The 13,227-nt window shown below is 39.7% G+C and overlaps 2 protein-coding genes across 2 annotated transcripts in view; one reads left to right on the top strand and one right to left on the bottom strand.

Moving 5' to 3' along the window:
- extl3 (exostosin-like glycosyltransferase 3) overlaps window positions 1-6,972 on the bottom strand; it is a 31,342-nt gene extending 24,370 nt beyond the window's left edge. The window contains exon 1 of the mRNA XM_034075485.1: window positions 6,782-6,972. The gene's annotated coding sequence lies outside the window, so the exon portion shown is untranslated. The remainder of the gene's footprint in view (window positions 1-6,781) is intronic.
- Window positions 6,973-7,917: 945 nt separating this feature from the next.
- Window positions 7,918-13,206, top strand: riox1 (ribosomal oxygenase 1). Its single transcript, XM_034075895.2, has 15 exons — window positions 7,918-8,085; window positions 8,272-8,421; window positions 8,571-8,719; window positions 8,891-8,990; window positions 9,616-9,729; window positions 10,198-10,304; window positions 10,389-10,496; window positions 10,712-10,746; window positions 11,122-11,300; window positions 11,865-11,969; window positions 12,066-12,207; window positions 12,332-12,452; window positions 12,598-12,697; window positions 12,775-12,861; window positions 12,997-13,206. The coding sequence occupies exons 1-15, from the start codon at window positions 7,999-8,001 to the stop codon at window positions 13,054-13,056; spliced, it is 1,644 nt and encodes a 547-aa protein (XP_033931786.1). The 5' UTR covers window positions 7,918-7,998; the 3' UTR covers window positions 13,057-13,206.
- The last annotated feature ends 21 nt before the right edge of the window (window positions 13,207-13,227 follow it).

Below are 13,227 nucleotides of genomic sequence, written 5' to 3'. Positions count from 1 at the left end.
CATTTGACTCGTTTTCAAGCCATGATAATCACATGGAAAAATAGCCTATGTCTGGCTAACACTCAAAAGTTATTTAAATCCACTGAGACCTGTTCAATAATAAGGCCAATTTAAACATCACTTTGATGCCGTTAGAATAAGTATCTTAAAATTCACTGGCATTTCCTTTGTAGATATAAAACTGTTAAAACTAGAACATATTGGCATAAAACATGCAGCTGACATGGACATTATGAACAAAGTCAATGCACTGACATATTTTGGGTTTCCTGCCATTTGCAATGAATAGTATTGTTTTTGTCAAATATGGCTGAAGCAGTACATTTTGCATTTATTATATTATTAATATACCGATTACAATTATTTCAACATTAAGTCTACAAAATCTGAGAAAATAGAACAATAGTAAAAAAGAAAATGTCAGGAGCGCTACGTTTAAATGTCTTATTGTCCAACTTAAAGGTGGGGTAGGTAAGTTTGAGAAACCGGCTCGAGATACACTTTCTGTTATATTCCATGGAATGCTCTTAACATCCCGATAGCAATGAATATCTGAAGTGCTTTGACAAAAAATCCATACAAAAATGTCATCTGTGGAAGCCGTGGCGCTGTAAAAAGCACGACCAATCATCTGAGCCGGCCGGGCTAAAGTAATTGGATGGCCTACCTGCCTGTCAGCCTTCCATCTGGGCACAAACTTATCTCGTGCCCTCATTGGTCATGTGCGCGTTCGTGTGTGTTGGAGGAGGGGCTCTGTGAGGAAGGGGCAGATTTTCTCCGGTCGTGTATTTTCAAATTGTAGCGCACTCGAGCTGGTTTCTCAAACTTACATACCCTACCTTTAACGGACAAAACTAAAATATTGAATTTATACAAAATATCTAAACAGGTCAAAAAGAAGCCAATTAACGAGGCTGCAACTAAAGATTGCTTTATGCTTTTACTTGATGAAGAACATAAAGAACTATTAAAAAAAGATGATCAAGATGGTTGGCTATTACCTTTATGCCTTATTGACTTGGTTCTATTGTCATGCTTTATTAATAAAACCTGCCTTCCTCTGCACATATTTGACAGTGAAAACAGTTGGAGTGAAACACAATTAACACACAAGCAGTGAAATCCTGCCCTGCTAGCAAATACATCCTCTTGTTATCTTTCCATGCCAGTGGCAGCAGCAGCCCGGCTTTCCGTGTCCTCCTGAGAGCTCTTCCTCTCTGTGCATGCTGGCACAGACCATAACAGATTGACTCAGCCCGCGACAACAGCTGCCAGAACCCCGCAAGCCTCGTCCTCCAGACACTGATGGATTGTGGGAAGGGAGCCAGGGTGATTAGACCCTTGACGTGGGAGGATTATTGCAACGTACCACCCCAAAAGAGATCGCACCTGAGTGTCGACGTGGAGCATTCACTCACACTACTTAAAGTCATGTTGATATTGTCCGTTCTGCATTAATGGCCTGGACTTGAACTCGGCATGTCAACACCAACAAATGGCAGGATTTCTTTAGGGTCACTATCTCTGGAGTCGAAAAATAGATACAAAAAGTGATTCTTACAGAGAGTGCATCCTTTCCACAGGACATATTCCGCTGTGTGATTTGATTTGATGAAATGTCTTTCGCCTCGCAGCATAGTGTATTTTTAACTGCTCTGTCACGTAAGGCACTTACCTTGAGCTTGACAGTGACAAACACTAAGGTCCACTGGAGGGAGGCAAATGGAACCTGCATTTGAGAAAGATATTGCTGCTTGGAAAATGAATTAGCTGAGAAATCCTGCTGCTTGACTAGCAGGCATTGCACAGAGCTGCCGTTTGCTTACCGTGCCAAAAGTAGAACTAGTCCTGCCATCTCTCTCTTTTATTCCTCTGCATTTTTCTGCCACATCTGTTCCAGTCAGAACTTCTATTTACGCCATTAATTTCCTTCTTGCCTAGCGCAATAATAAGAGGAACAAAAAGTCCTTCTGTTATTCAGTAAACATACAGAACAAGCTGTCCTGAGTTAATGTACCCTAACTTTTCCCGCCTCTTAAAGCAGATGTGAAAAGGGCTCAGGAACACTCAGCTATTGAAGTAGTTAAACCTCGGCTCTTTCTCAGGCGGGACAGTTTGACAGAACGCGAGTCGAGAGTCGGCGGCTCCATTCTGTGATTCATCCAAACCCTCATTACAAGGACAGGGCAATTAACGCCCGAGCCTCGATGTTCAACACCACAGCCAAAATCCTCTCACTCACTGGACTGTGAAATGTTATCACACTGAGACCACAAATCAGGGCTGCAATAGAGAAGGACACACAATAAGTAATTTGTGTAACAGAATGCTGCACACTAGGGATGCATACCGGTATCCGGTATTACCGAAATACCGGTTACTGGTGGCTACGGTATACCGTACCGAAATCAGATCCGATTCCGATACTTTATAAAAAGAAAAAAAAAAATTTAAAAAAAGAAAAAGCAACATTTTTTTTTTCATTTAATTTAAAAATTGAGTCCGTGGCCCGTGATGGCGGGTGTTATAAATTAGATTGCATAATCGTTTTTCTTCATATTTTATGTATTTTTCATTGTTTGTTCAATACTAGAAAGGTAAAAGTCCCACAAATGAACTGTGATGGGATTTGTTTTCTCTCACCAGCGAAGGCAAATGTTGATTTTAAAGATGAGATTTGTTTGTTTGTGCAATGCCGAGATCTCATGACCTTTATTATATTATTTATTTGTTCTCTAGTCGAATCTCAGGTTTAACATTAATTATAACGGTCTGTTTGCATTGACAAGATGTGCTATTCACGCGGCACACCTGATGGCGGGTGTTATAAAAGATATTCCATAATCGGTTTTCTTCATATTTTTAATGTATTTCTCATTGTTTGTTCAGTACTAAAAGGTCCAAGAAGTCCCACCATTGAATTTAATATTCATTTGACATATTAACTATATCGTAAAGCGCTTCATGGGAGTAATTGTGGGATGATACATTTTCAAAGTATCACGATATGTATCGGTTGAGTATCGGTATCGTTCAGTGGTATCGGTATCGTAAAAAAGTCAAGGATATGCATCCCTACTGCACACTAATACTGATGCAAAGGATTCAGGTTAAAGGACTTTGATGAGCTTTTGATTCTACATCAGGTAAGATGAGTTGTGCTTTTTAATGTGGATTTAAGGGACTAAGTGTTCCTGACCGTCCCTGGCCAAGTAGAAAATGACAGTCCACATTTTCAACATGTACAGAGCTTAGCAATAGAGTTATTTATCAGAACTCTCTTTGCACTAGGAGAAAAAACAAAATGACCACTACTTCACTTTTTACAAGCTATGATGGAGTCTGGAGAAGTGTTCATATGTAACACTGTATTAACTAAGTTGCATTTGACACCAGATGGAAGGACTTTTCAGCTCATGTTTTAATGGCTATTCTCGCAATAAACCGATATTCCCTGAGGACATTTTGAAATGTCATGACGTAAAAAGATGTCACAGTTCGAGGGCAAAGGTTAATCTTGTGCATGCTGGTTCACTGGGACAGTTCAATGGTGCGTCAATAATGTTATTAGTTACACCTCTACTTTTCCTGCCATGCCAATTCAAAATTCTGCACCAAATAAGGTTAATTATAATCAGAATTCACTATTTGATTTGAGTATAAACTAAACACTTTCATTTTAAATTGTAAGTTTAGTGTGTTTGACCCTAAGAAACACTGATGCATTAATCAATAACAATAATCCACAGTACCTCTCTCTGCTCCAGAGGATTTAAAAATATATATCCCAATCCCAATGCCAATGCCCTACCTGAAACTCACTTTAAAAGCTCTATAAATCCAATTGAAGCTGAACAAATATCAATGAAAGCTCCTTTGAATAATGTGGTGTATTTCATTTGAAAATGCCACTTGTTTGTATTTCATCCCCAGCTTCCAAATGTGAGGTTTAATTTGCATCCATCTAGCAGCTCAATTTCCAATGATCAACATCTGTCTCATGCCAAAGTATTCGACATTGATTAAAGAGTAGTAATTATTCCACTACAGTACACATGGGAGCACAATTCGAGCATCAGGCGGGCGTCCAAGTGTTTATTGGGGGCCGCCCATCTGCAAGCACCTTCTCACTTTATGATGAAATGCTGATGTTGCTATTATTCTGAATGGTGGCAGTTGTTGATTACAATGTGACCACAAGAGAAAAACAATTACTCAAATACAGAGTAGTAATCATGGCTCTATGAGAGAAAGATCAATATCCTTGTCCACAGTGGGATACACGGTGCCCTGTACAGTCCGTACTCCGTACTAAAGCGTGCTGTGGCCAGAGGTAAGCAGAACCGGGGGAGGTTAAAGTCATACAACTGGCTCCTTTATAGTTTCATTGTATTAAAGGAGGGGTAGGTAATTTTGGAGAAACCAGCTCGAGTGCGCTAGAACTTGAAAATACACAGCCGGAAAAATCTGCCACTTCCTCACAGAGCCCCTCCTCCAACACACACGAACGCGCACATGACCAATGAGGGCACGGGATAAGTTTGTGCCCAGATGGAAGGCTGACAGGCAGGTAGGCCATCCAGTTACTTTAGCCAGGCCGGCTCAGATGATTGGTTGTGCTTTTTACAGTACTACGGCTTCCACAGATGACATTTATTTATGGTTTTTTGGCAAAGCACTTCAGATATTCATTGCCATCGGGATGTTAAGAGCATTCCATGGAATATAACAAAAAGTGTATCTCGAGCCGGTTTCTCAAACGTACCTACCCCACCTTTAACTCAATGATCAATATAAAATCATGTGTAAGCCTCTGTTGTTTACAGATAGGCTACTGTTTTTGGTTCACAGTATACAAAGCTTAAAATAACTTGCAGCTGTTTTTATCTCGGTGATGAAAATAAAATCACAGAGAAGAATGCCTCCAATAAACACACCCATCAGTAGCCAACATTAGCATCTGCTGTGATGCGTTCAAAGGCAGCTGACCTACACAAACTACAATATACTGCACACTTCGGTCTAAAGTTACTGCTGCACAGTCCTCAACAACTCACACGGTCACTCACATAAGAGAAACATGAAACGTATAGGTAATTATATAACAAAGTGAATTAATAATGTTTTTGAATTGAGGAAAGAACATGAACTCCAGACAGAGATGTGAAATCTGATTCTTCTTTAGTTCTCTCTACACAGAGGGGACTATTTCGTGTTTCAGAATACCCTGCAATCCCCTTTTGCTCTGCATCATCAGATTCAGGACACTGCATATGTTTGTGCTCAGCAGCTTTGCTTTCTCACCAAGACCAAGAAATGATAACATATAATGAAACGACAACATTTTACTCACATATTGCAAAAACATCAACTTTGATTTGATTTGATAAAAGCATTCTCCTGTCAAGTAAAAATGCACAAAGGAATGCTTTGATGATGCATACAGCCACAGATAAACTGGCAAAATAACTCTGGGACAACAACTCTTTATTGGCAGCTATTAAATAATGAATTGTTCTTGCTCCCACATGCTAGGCCTGGCCTTCATGTTGGCTACTGGGGATACTTTCCCCCAAACTACAAGAGGCTGGCTCCTCTAATTAAACTCGTACTTTCTGAGCAGTGCTAAGCTCCTCTGTCTGATCAGTCATTGGCTGATTAACATAATGCACACCATGCAACATCTGCATTTAGTTCCCAGTTAATCAGGAACACCTAGCTAAAGCTAATACAGCCCTGCAGTAAATCCTACCTTCATCAAGGTTGAAATAGTCAGATTGTTGACATTTCTAATAGTCTATCCTTACTTATATCGATGGGAAGGTGACAGAGTGTAACCACAATGTGAGTTTAGTTTTTATAGTGAAACAATGCTGTATAATAAAGCAAAACATAGTCAAGCCAGCAACAATATCTTGTGGTTTTTTCATCTATTAACATTTTTGAATCTTGAATAAATGAGAATGCTACATTGCTTAATGAGAAATGTACAACATGACTGAAAGAGCCAGATTTCAAACTTGTAAGTCCCTAAACATAATACAAACAAAAAGCAAACCCAACTTCCGTTTCCAAATGTGTAGTTTTAGAATTGAATCGACAGTAACAGAAGCAGCCATTATAGTTTTCTTGCAATAATGTATACGACACTCAACAGCGGGATGAGGAACACATCGGTGTATAAAAGCATCTCGACTTCACCACAAGCTCATTATGGCATTAATAATGTGCACTGATTTGCATAAGCCAGTATGTGTGCTTTCCATTAACACGTCGACAATAAAAGGTTTTATAATGAAGTTACTCGTGACATTTTGGTCATACTTAAAGATCAGCACATTTCTGGAGTTGTGGGGTTGATAATTTGAGGAGGAATAGATGCCCAAGATTTTTTTTGCAGGTGATTTGCAGACTACTTAGCCTCCATCGCAACGTAGCCCCTCTAAACCGGCTTGGTTGACGTGTGCCTGAGCCGAGATCAAAGCAACACAGCCTCACGACTTCCAGCGGCTACAGAGAACAACCCAACTGCCCCAAAGTCTTTAGAAAAACACCAATATGTGTCCTTTGCCCCAGGTTGTAATCACGCATCTTACACACAACGAGGAGAAGTAGACACACGGTATCAAATGTGCACAGGGGGCTTTGCAGGGGAAAGACACAAGGGGCCATATGTCTCATCTGGCCAATTAGCTAGCCTGCTAGCCATCAACGGTAACAACAAAATGCATTGGCTATGAACTACACTGGCGCAACAACGTTAGCTTCAGTAGCTACTCACCACAGCAGAAGAGTCCGAATTGTCCAAATAACTGAGTCAAGGCCGCCCGGTGGCTTTGTCAAAACCTAAATAACTCGTTGTGTTTAATTTTGCAAGACTACAGTCACCGGACAAGCCTGCGGTGTTGCTGCGTTTTCAGCTCGCTCCGCTCACAGCACCATTAAAAGCTGCATTGTTGGAGCGACGGCTGGACAAACAGCGCCGACAGTGCGCTGCAAAGCATTGTGGGAAATGGCGTTCGTTGTCCGTGTCGTTCAAACATGGAAATATTGGGGAAATGCTCCACCCAGTGTTCAGTGTGGGTACTTACTTGCTCGCAATTTAAAATAGAAGATTATATAATATAAAATTATATTTAATTTTTAAAATACTACATTGGTTATTTATCTTATTGGCTCATTGTTATTTTCTTATTCTATTTTTACATACATTTTTACATTTCATGTTGTTTATCATCAAATGCAGTCATTGGTAAATCTTAATCCTAATGTGTTTTGGCTTAATGATCCATCTTCCTCTTGAAAAATACCATACGACTATGTGTTCTTATGTTTTAGTAATTTAGTCTTACATGTTACAGGGTGCTTAACAAAATATGAAACCATACTAAAAAGGGGACATTATAGGACAAAATCAATTCAAATAAAAATGGATATAAAATACAGAATGAACATACATCTACATACATTTATTTTTCCCCGGGCGCTGTACAATAGCTGCCCACTGCTCCTAGTGCTAGACTCCTGGTACTAGGATGGGTTAAAATCATAATGCAGAGGCCACATTTCACTGTGTGTGCTGTGCTGTGTGCTCTGCATGTGTGACCATTAAAAGAGGGTTTCATCCCTCCCCAATTATATGTAAAATAACATTAGCAAAAATCTGATAAAAACATAAAATAAATTCCAGTTTGCCAATACAATTCTTTAACACAATATATACATTTCATATGTTTCACTTAAATCCTGAATGCCCCACATTGTTCTTGTGTTTTTTTTTTACGTTTTGTATTTTCGATTGTTATGTATTTGTTTCACTTGTTGGGAAAATTCCATAAATAAAATACTTTTATTTAATAAAGCCCTCTATGCTCTTCCTGTCCTGAGGGGCTGTACGTGTAGTTCCCCTCTAGGTGGCAGCAGAGAGTCCGTTGGAGCACAAATCGCCACAGAAGAAGACTCTCCATAGTCGCACGGTGATGACACTTAATCAGGAAAATGGAGAAAAAACACATGTCAGCTTTTGAATTGTACAAAACGTTGTCACCAGATTTGCCTCCTACTGCCACGAAGTCTCCCCTGCAGGTAGATATTATTAAACAAATGATATTGAGAATATTTCTGCCTGTTGCTATAAACTGTGATATACTCAGCGGCTGGAGGAGGGGCAGTGTGAAACTAGCACATCCTCCTGATAGCTAGTTAGCTGTTCAACCAGGTTATCTGCTAACTATCTCACCTGTGTGTATGCTATGTTATATTACGTTTTAGGTGGCAAATAAGAAAAAAAGGAAAAAGGAGAATGGGGCCAGTAAGGTCAGCCCAATTAAAGCTCAAATAAAGCCTGAAAGGAAGCCTGAAAGGAAGAAAATGCGAAAGAAGTCTGCACAAAGAGAGGAGAGCCTTAACGAAATTACAAAAGTAAGTTCTGCAAAGTACAAAGATAGATGCTATTGGGTGCTATTGTGTCATCCATGAAAATATGTTTTACTAACAACAGTAGTATGTATTTGTATTTGTTTGACCATACTGTTCAGTTATGTTCCATTGTGTTTATGCTTGTATTGCAGGATGAGGAGTGTGTAAATGGACATGGTGAGGCTGGAGAGGCTCTGGATGCTCTGCTGGCCGATCTGACAAAAGTGAACAACAGCAAGGAGAGAGCGAGCAAGCTGTTCCAGTGGTTCATCAACCCCATTCCTGTCAGGTCCTTCTTCAGGTACACATGAGCGTTTTCACAGTGTTTATTAACTAGTGTGAAAAACACGTTACATTTTCTGGGCCGCAGTAAAGCAACATTGTGGTTAAACAAAGCATTGAATTTGGTTAATAATTCAAGTGTCATATTTCTTGGACCATTCACCGGCTAATCTTTTTCCTGTCTCTAAAGAGAAACATGGGAGAAGAAGCCCATTCTTGTTCAACGAAAGAATCCAGATTACTACAAGGGACTATTCTCCACAGCCGAGTTTGATCGCATATTAAGACAGGTAAGGGTTTCAAACGTCACCTCGTCCATCCTTTCTTTATCCTTAATTCCCCTATCTTTGTTGGTACATTTGTCGCTTATGCTATCATCAAGAAACACATTTTACACACTACATCATTCTACAGAGTTATTATCAATGTATTATTCTGGGTATTAAGGAATAATAATTAAATAATAAAAAGTACTTCCCTTTATTTAATGCGAGAAGTGAGAACATTTCCTTTTTTTGAAATCACAAAAATAGTGTTTATTGGGAGACTGCATAACATAGGTTATTTAGTTAAATCCTGTCTTTGTTAATGGTTAACATTTATTTAGCACATTGGATCTTTTGAATCTGTAACTGCAGGGACTTATAATAATCAAAGGAAGTTTGATGAGGTTTGCTTTTAATTTTTTTAAATGTATATAGAGAGAGAAACTTAATGAGAAGTAAATATTCATTAATTTGTATCTTTTATTAGTTGTTCTTTTTTTTATTTCTAGTGACAAAATACCCTGATATGTTATTTTGCCTGTTTGCATATTTATATTTATATCGTTGATATCATTAAAAGAAGAGCAACAACCAAGTGTGAAAATAAATCTGTGACACTAGACTACATGTCTGCATTTTTCAATCAAAGGATGAAGTTCAGTATGGAGTGAACCTCGATGTCACGAGCTACACGAATGGCAAGAGGGAGACGCACAATCCTCCGGGGAGAGCTCTGCCCTTCACTGTGTGGGACTTCTATGAGGTGAGGCCACAGTGATGCAGGCTTTTTGTAAAGTGATTATTAGCAATGCTACATCCCTGGGATGTAGGGCTGCACGATTTGGGGAAATAATGTAATTGCAATTTTTCTGACAGATATTGCGATTCGATTTGCGATATTTGTTTTTAAGCGACCCAACGGAAGTTATTGTAAAATGCGGCCATATCTCCGGCTAGGAAGGTCGCATCAACGTGCTCCCATCTCTAGCACCCCCGCAGCCCGAGCTACGAGTGAAAGAACTAAACTTACATGTAACTTCCGTTGGGTTGCTTTAAAGTCGAGCTTCAGTTTAAGATTCACCCTGTAATAGAAACATGTGATGGAGCATTACTCAGACGGTTCACCAAACCATCTAAAGCTCCATTGGAAGCCATTTGGAAAGGGCAGGCACTTTCAAAAATACTTGGCATCATTTGTGCTTATAAAGTGAAATGTACCTCCATCTCCCAGAGTGGCTGCTCCCTCCGCTTGCTGAATCCTCAGGCTTTCTCCTCCACCGTGTGGAACGTGCTCTCCACCCTCCAAGAGCAGTTTGGCAGCATGGCAGGAGCCAACGTGTGAGTATTTGGCAAAGTTATTATTCTGGAAGCATTTAGGACTCGGACTTCAGAATCTATAACGTATGTGTTCCCTTTGACCAGTTACCTGACGCCACCTGGAACACAAGGCTTCGCTCCACATTACGACGACATTGAGGCGTTTGTGGTTCAGCTGGAGGGGAAGAAGCATTGGAGAGTGTACAGCCCCAGGTGAGATACAGCAAGGAACCTTTGAAAGAACAGCAGCAAGTTCATTTCACACTTTATTTGGCTACATTAACAATTCAGAAACTGGTAGATAATTGTAACGGTTTGAGATTGAACATCTAGTTTTATGCACTACATTTCCCATAATACAATCATGACACACTTAACCAGATTGAGTAATTGAAGGATGATGACCTCAATGTACGTTGTTTTTGTAGGTCAGAAGATGAAGTCTTACCCGTGCTCTCAAGTAGTAAGTAGAACAATGTTTTCATAGACATTCAGTTAACTTTTTGTTCTAAGGATTAATTGATTTGTTTTTTAACTGTTGTCTTTTACTTACACTTGAGGTCGTATTATCATACAACCTTATTTCCTAAATGTTGTATTGCTTTTAAACTGTTTTAAATAGTTATTTATCATTGTCTGTCTGCCATATTTATTGTTGTCTTGTAAAGTCCTTTGTAGCTTTGCTTATGGCTATATCAATCCATGTTGTTATTATCATCTATAGAGAAAGGCATTTGGCTCAATTTGGTCGGAGACAATATTTGGGGATAATTATTTACTGTTGCACAAATCTTAAAATGATATTCTCCGATGTTAATCCTTTGAGTTTCCTCTTTAGCAAACTTCAATCAGACAAACATCGGGAAGCCCATCCTGGAAGTGGTGCTCGAGGCCGGGGACCTTCTTTACTTTCCCCGGGGATTCATCCACCAGGGCGACTGCCTGCCAGATGCTCACTCGCTCCACATCACCGTCTCCTCTTTCCAGAAGAACAGCTGGGGGGATCTGCTGCACAAGGTCAATGCCCTAATCACAAACCTACATAGTGAACAGAAGGCAGCATCAGCGCCAGGCTACATTGGCACGTTTATTTATAATGCAGTACAGGATTAGCATTTTTTTTAAAATATGTATTTCTTTATATAATGTATACAGTAATTACGAATAGCATTTCCCTTGATACTTGGAGGTGGAAATGGAATTGAACATACAGCTACTTTTGTGAGAGCTGTCACATTTGCTGATCTAGACACATTTATATTTTCTTAGAAGAAATATTTGAGCAATGAATAATTTGTGTGCAGCTAGATCAACATATTGGTTTCGCAATGCAGAAGAAGTGGAGCTGTTTTAGCACACGTGGTCGTGGTGTAACAAACCATGAAAATAAAATACGAGAAAGATAGTTCGAATCATTTCTGGTTGTACACCAGAAATGATTCGAACTATCTTTCTCATGTTTCTGAATTGATTCTGGATACAAGTGTTGCAGTAGGTTAACAGTGCATTTAACCACTTTAATTTAAAAAAACAATATGTAGTTTTTCATTTACCAAAGCTCTTTGCACTGCCTTCTTTCAGGTTGTCCCTGCAGCACTGGAAATAGCGATGGAGGAGGATGTGGAGTTCAGACAGGGCTTACCTCTGGATTACCTGACATACATGGGAGTACAGAACTCTGACAAAGTAATTCATCAGTCATTGTCTTCTTTATTTATCACAGTCCCCATCCTTGTCTTTCTACCGATTACCCCTCAATGACGCTCCTCCTCGTGTGTTTAGGATGACCCCCGCAGGACAAAGTTCTTCTCACGAGTTGAGCACCTGATGAAGAAGCTAACGACTTACGCCCCGGTCGATGCTGCCGTGGATCAGAAAGCCAGAGTCTTCCTGCATGACTGCCTTCCTCCCATGCTCACACCAGGTAAATGTGGCCATAAACTCACTTTCACTTAATTGCGAAGAACATTGCACTATTGCATTTAAGTGTTATTGATTTTTAAACTATACAGAACAGCTTGATTTAACCCTTTCACACCATCTCACAGAGGAATTGGCCACCAGTGTACTGGGAGCATCTGCGAGGTGGGAGCATGGGCAGGTTATGGATGTAGGTGCAAAAATCACTGCCAAGACACGAGTCAGAGTTCTCCGTGGTGGCTGTGCCAGGTAATGGAACGAGTAACGGCACGTTCACACACACTATTCAGGCCTGCCTTTGACTGCATGTTGTCAGAAACACCTGATTCAGTAATCCATTAGAACAGGAATGTAAAATAAGACAATCTTAAAATGTAACTTTCTGTCTTCACAGATTATGCAGTGACGGAGAAGCTGTCCATCTTTACTACACAACAGAAAACTCCAGAGTTTACCACAAAGAGCAGCTCAAGAGTTTTGAAATAAAAGTAGAGGTAAGTTAATAAATGTTTTGCATGTTGTGTCCTTGTGCCGGGGCCACTGCCTCATTTTTTGCTTGCCTTTCTTTCAGCACACCGACGCCATTGAGTTTCTGATCCATTCATATCCCAAATTTGTGACAGTAGGGAGCTTCCCGTGTGATTCTGCTGAAGACAGGGTATGTTGTGTTAAGTGCATATTATTTGCTGATTTTGGGCCTGTTATCAATTTTCTTTTGTAAATGTGCATGTTCTTATTTACAGCAATAATAATCTTTTGTTAAATAAGCAGTTTGTTTTTCATTTCCCCCCAGATCACTTTGGCCGAGCTGCTTTTTGAGAGGGGGATTATCCACACTGCAGATGCTCTGTAGTGGCCACGGATTCTTCAGTCATGCATGAAATATTTGTCTCTGTCCAAAATATTGCAAAAACAGTTCTTGTTCCATGTAGTCTTCATTGGTTCTACTGGAATGTTCAAGCTAAACAAACCATTTATTAATTTACTCTGTTCAGCATCAAATAAACCAGTTAAGAAAAAAAGA

Source organism: Pseudochaenichthys georgianus, chromosome 24 (assembly GCF_902827115.2).
Source record: "Pseudochaenichthys georgianus chromosome 24, fPseGeo1.2, whole genome shotgun sequence".
Lineage (NCBI taxonomy): Eukaryota > Metazoa > Chordata > Actinopteri > Perciformes > Channichthyidae > Pseudochaenichthys > Pseudochaenichthys georgianus.
The sequence above is the reverse complement of the archived record's forward strand: the minus strand, read 5'-3'. Positions and strand labels throughout refer to the sequence as shown.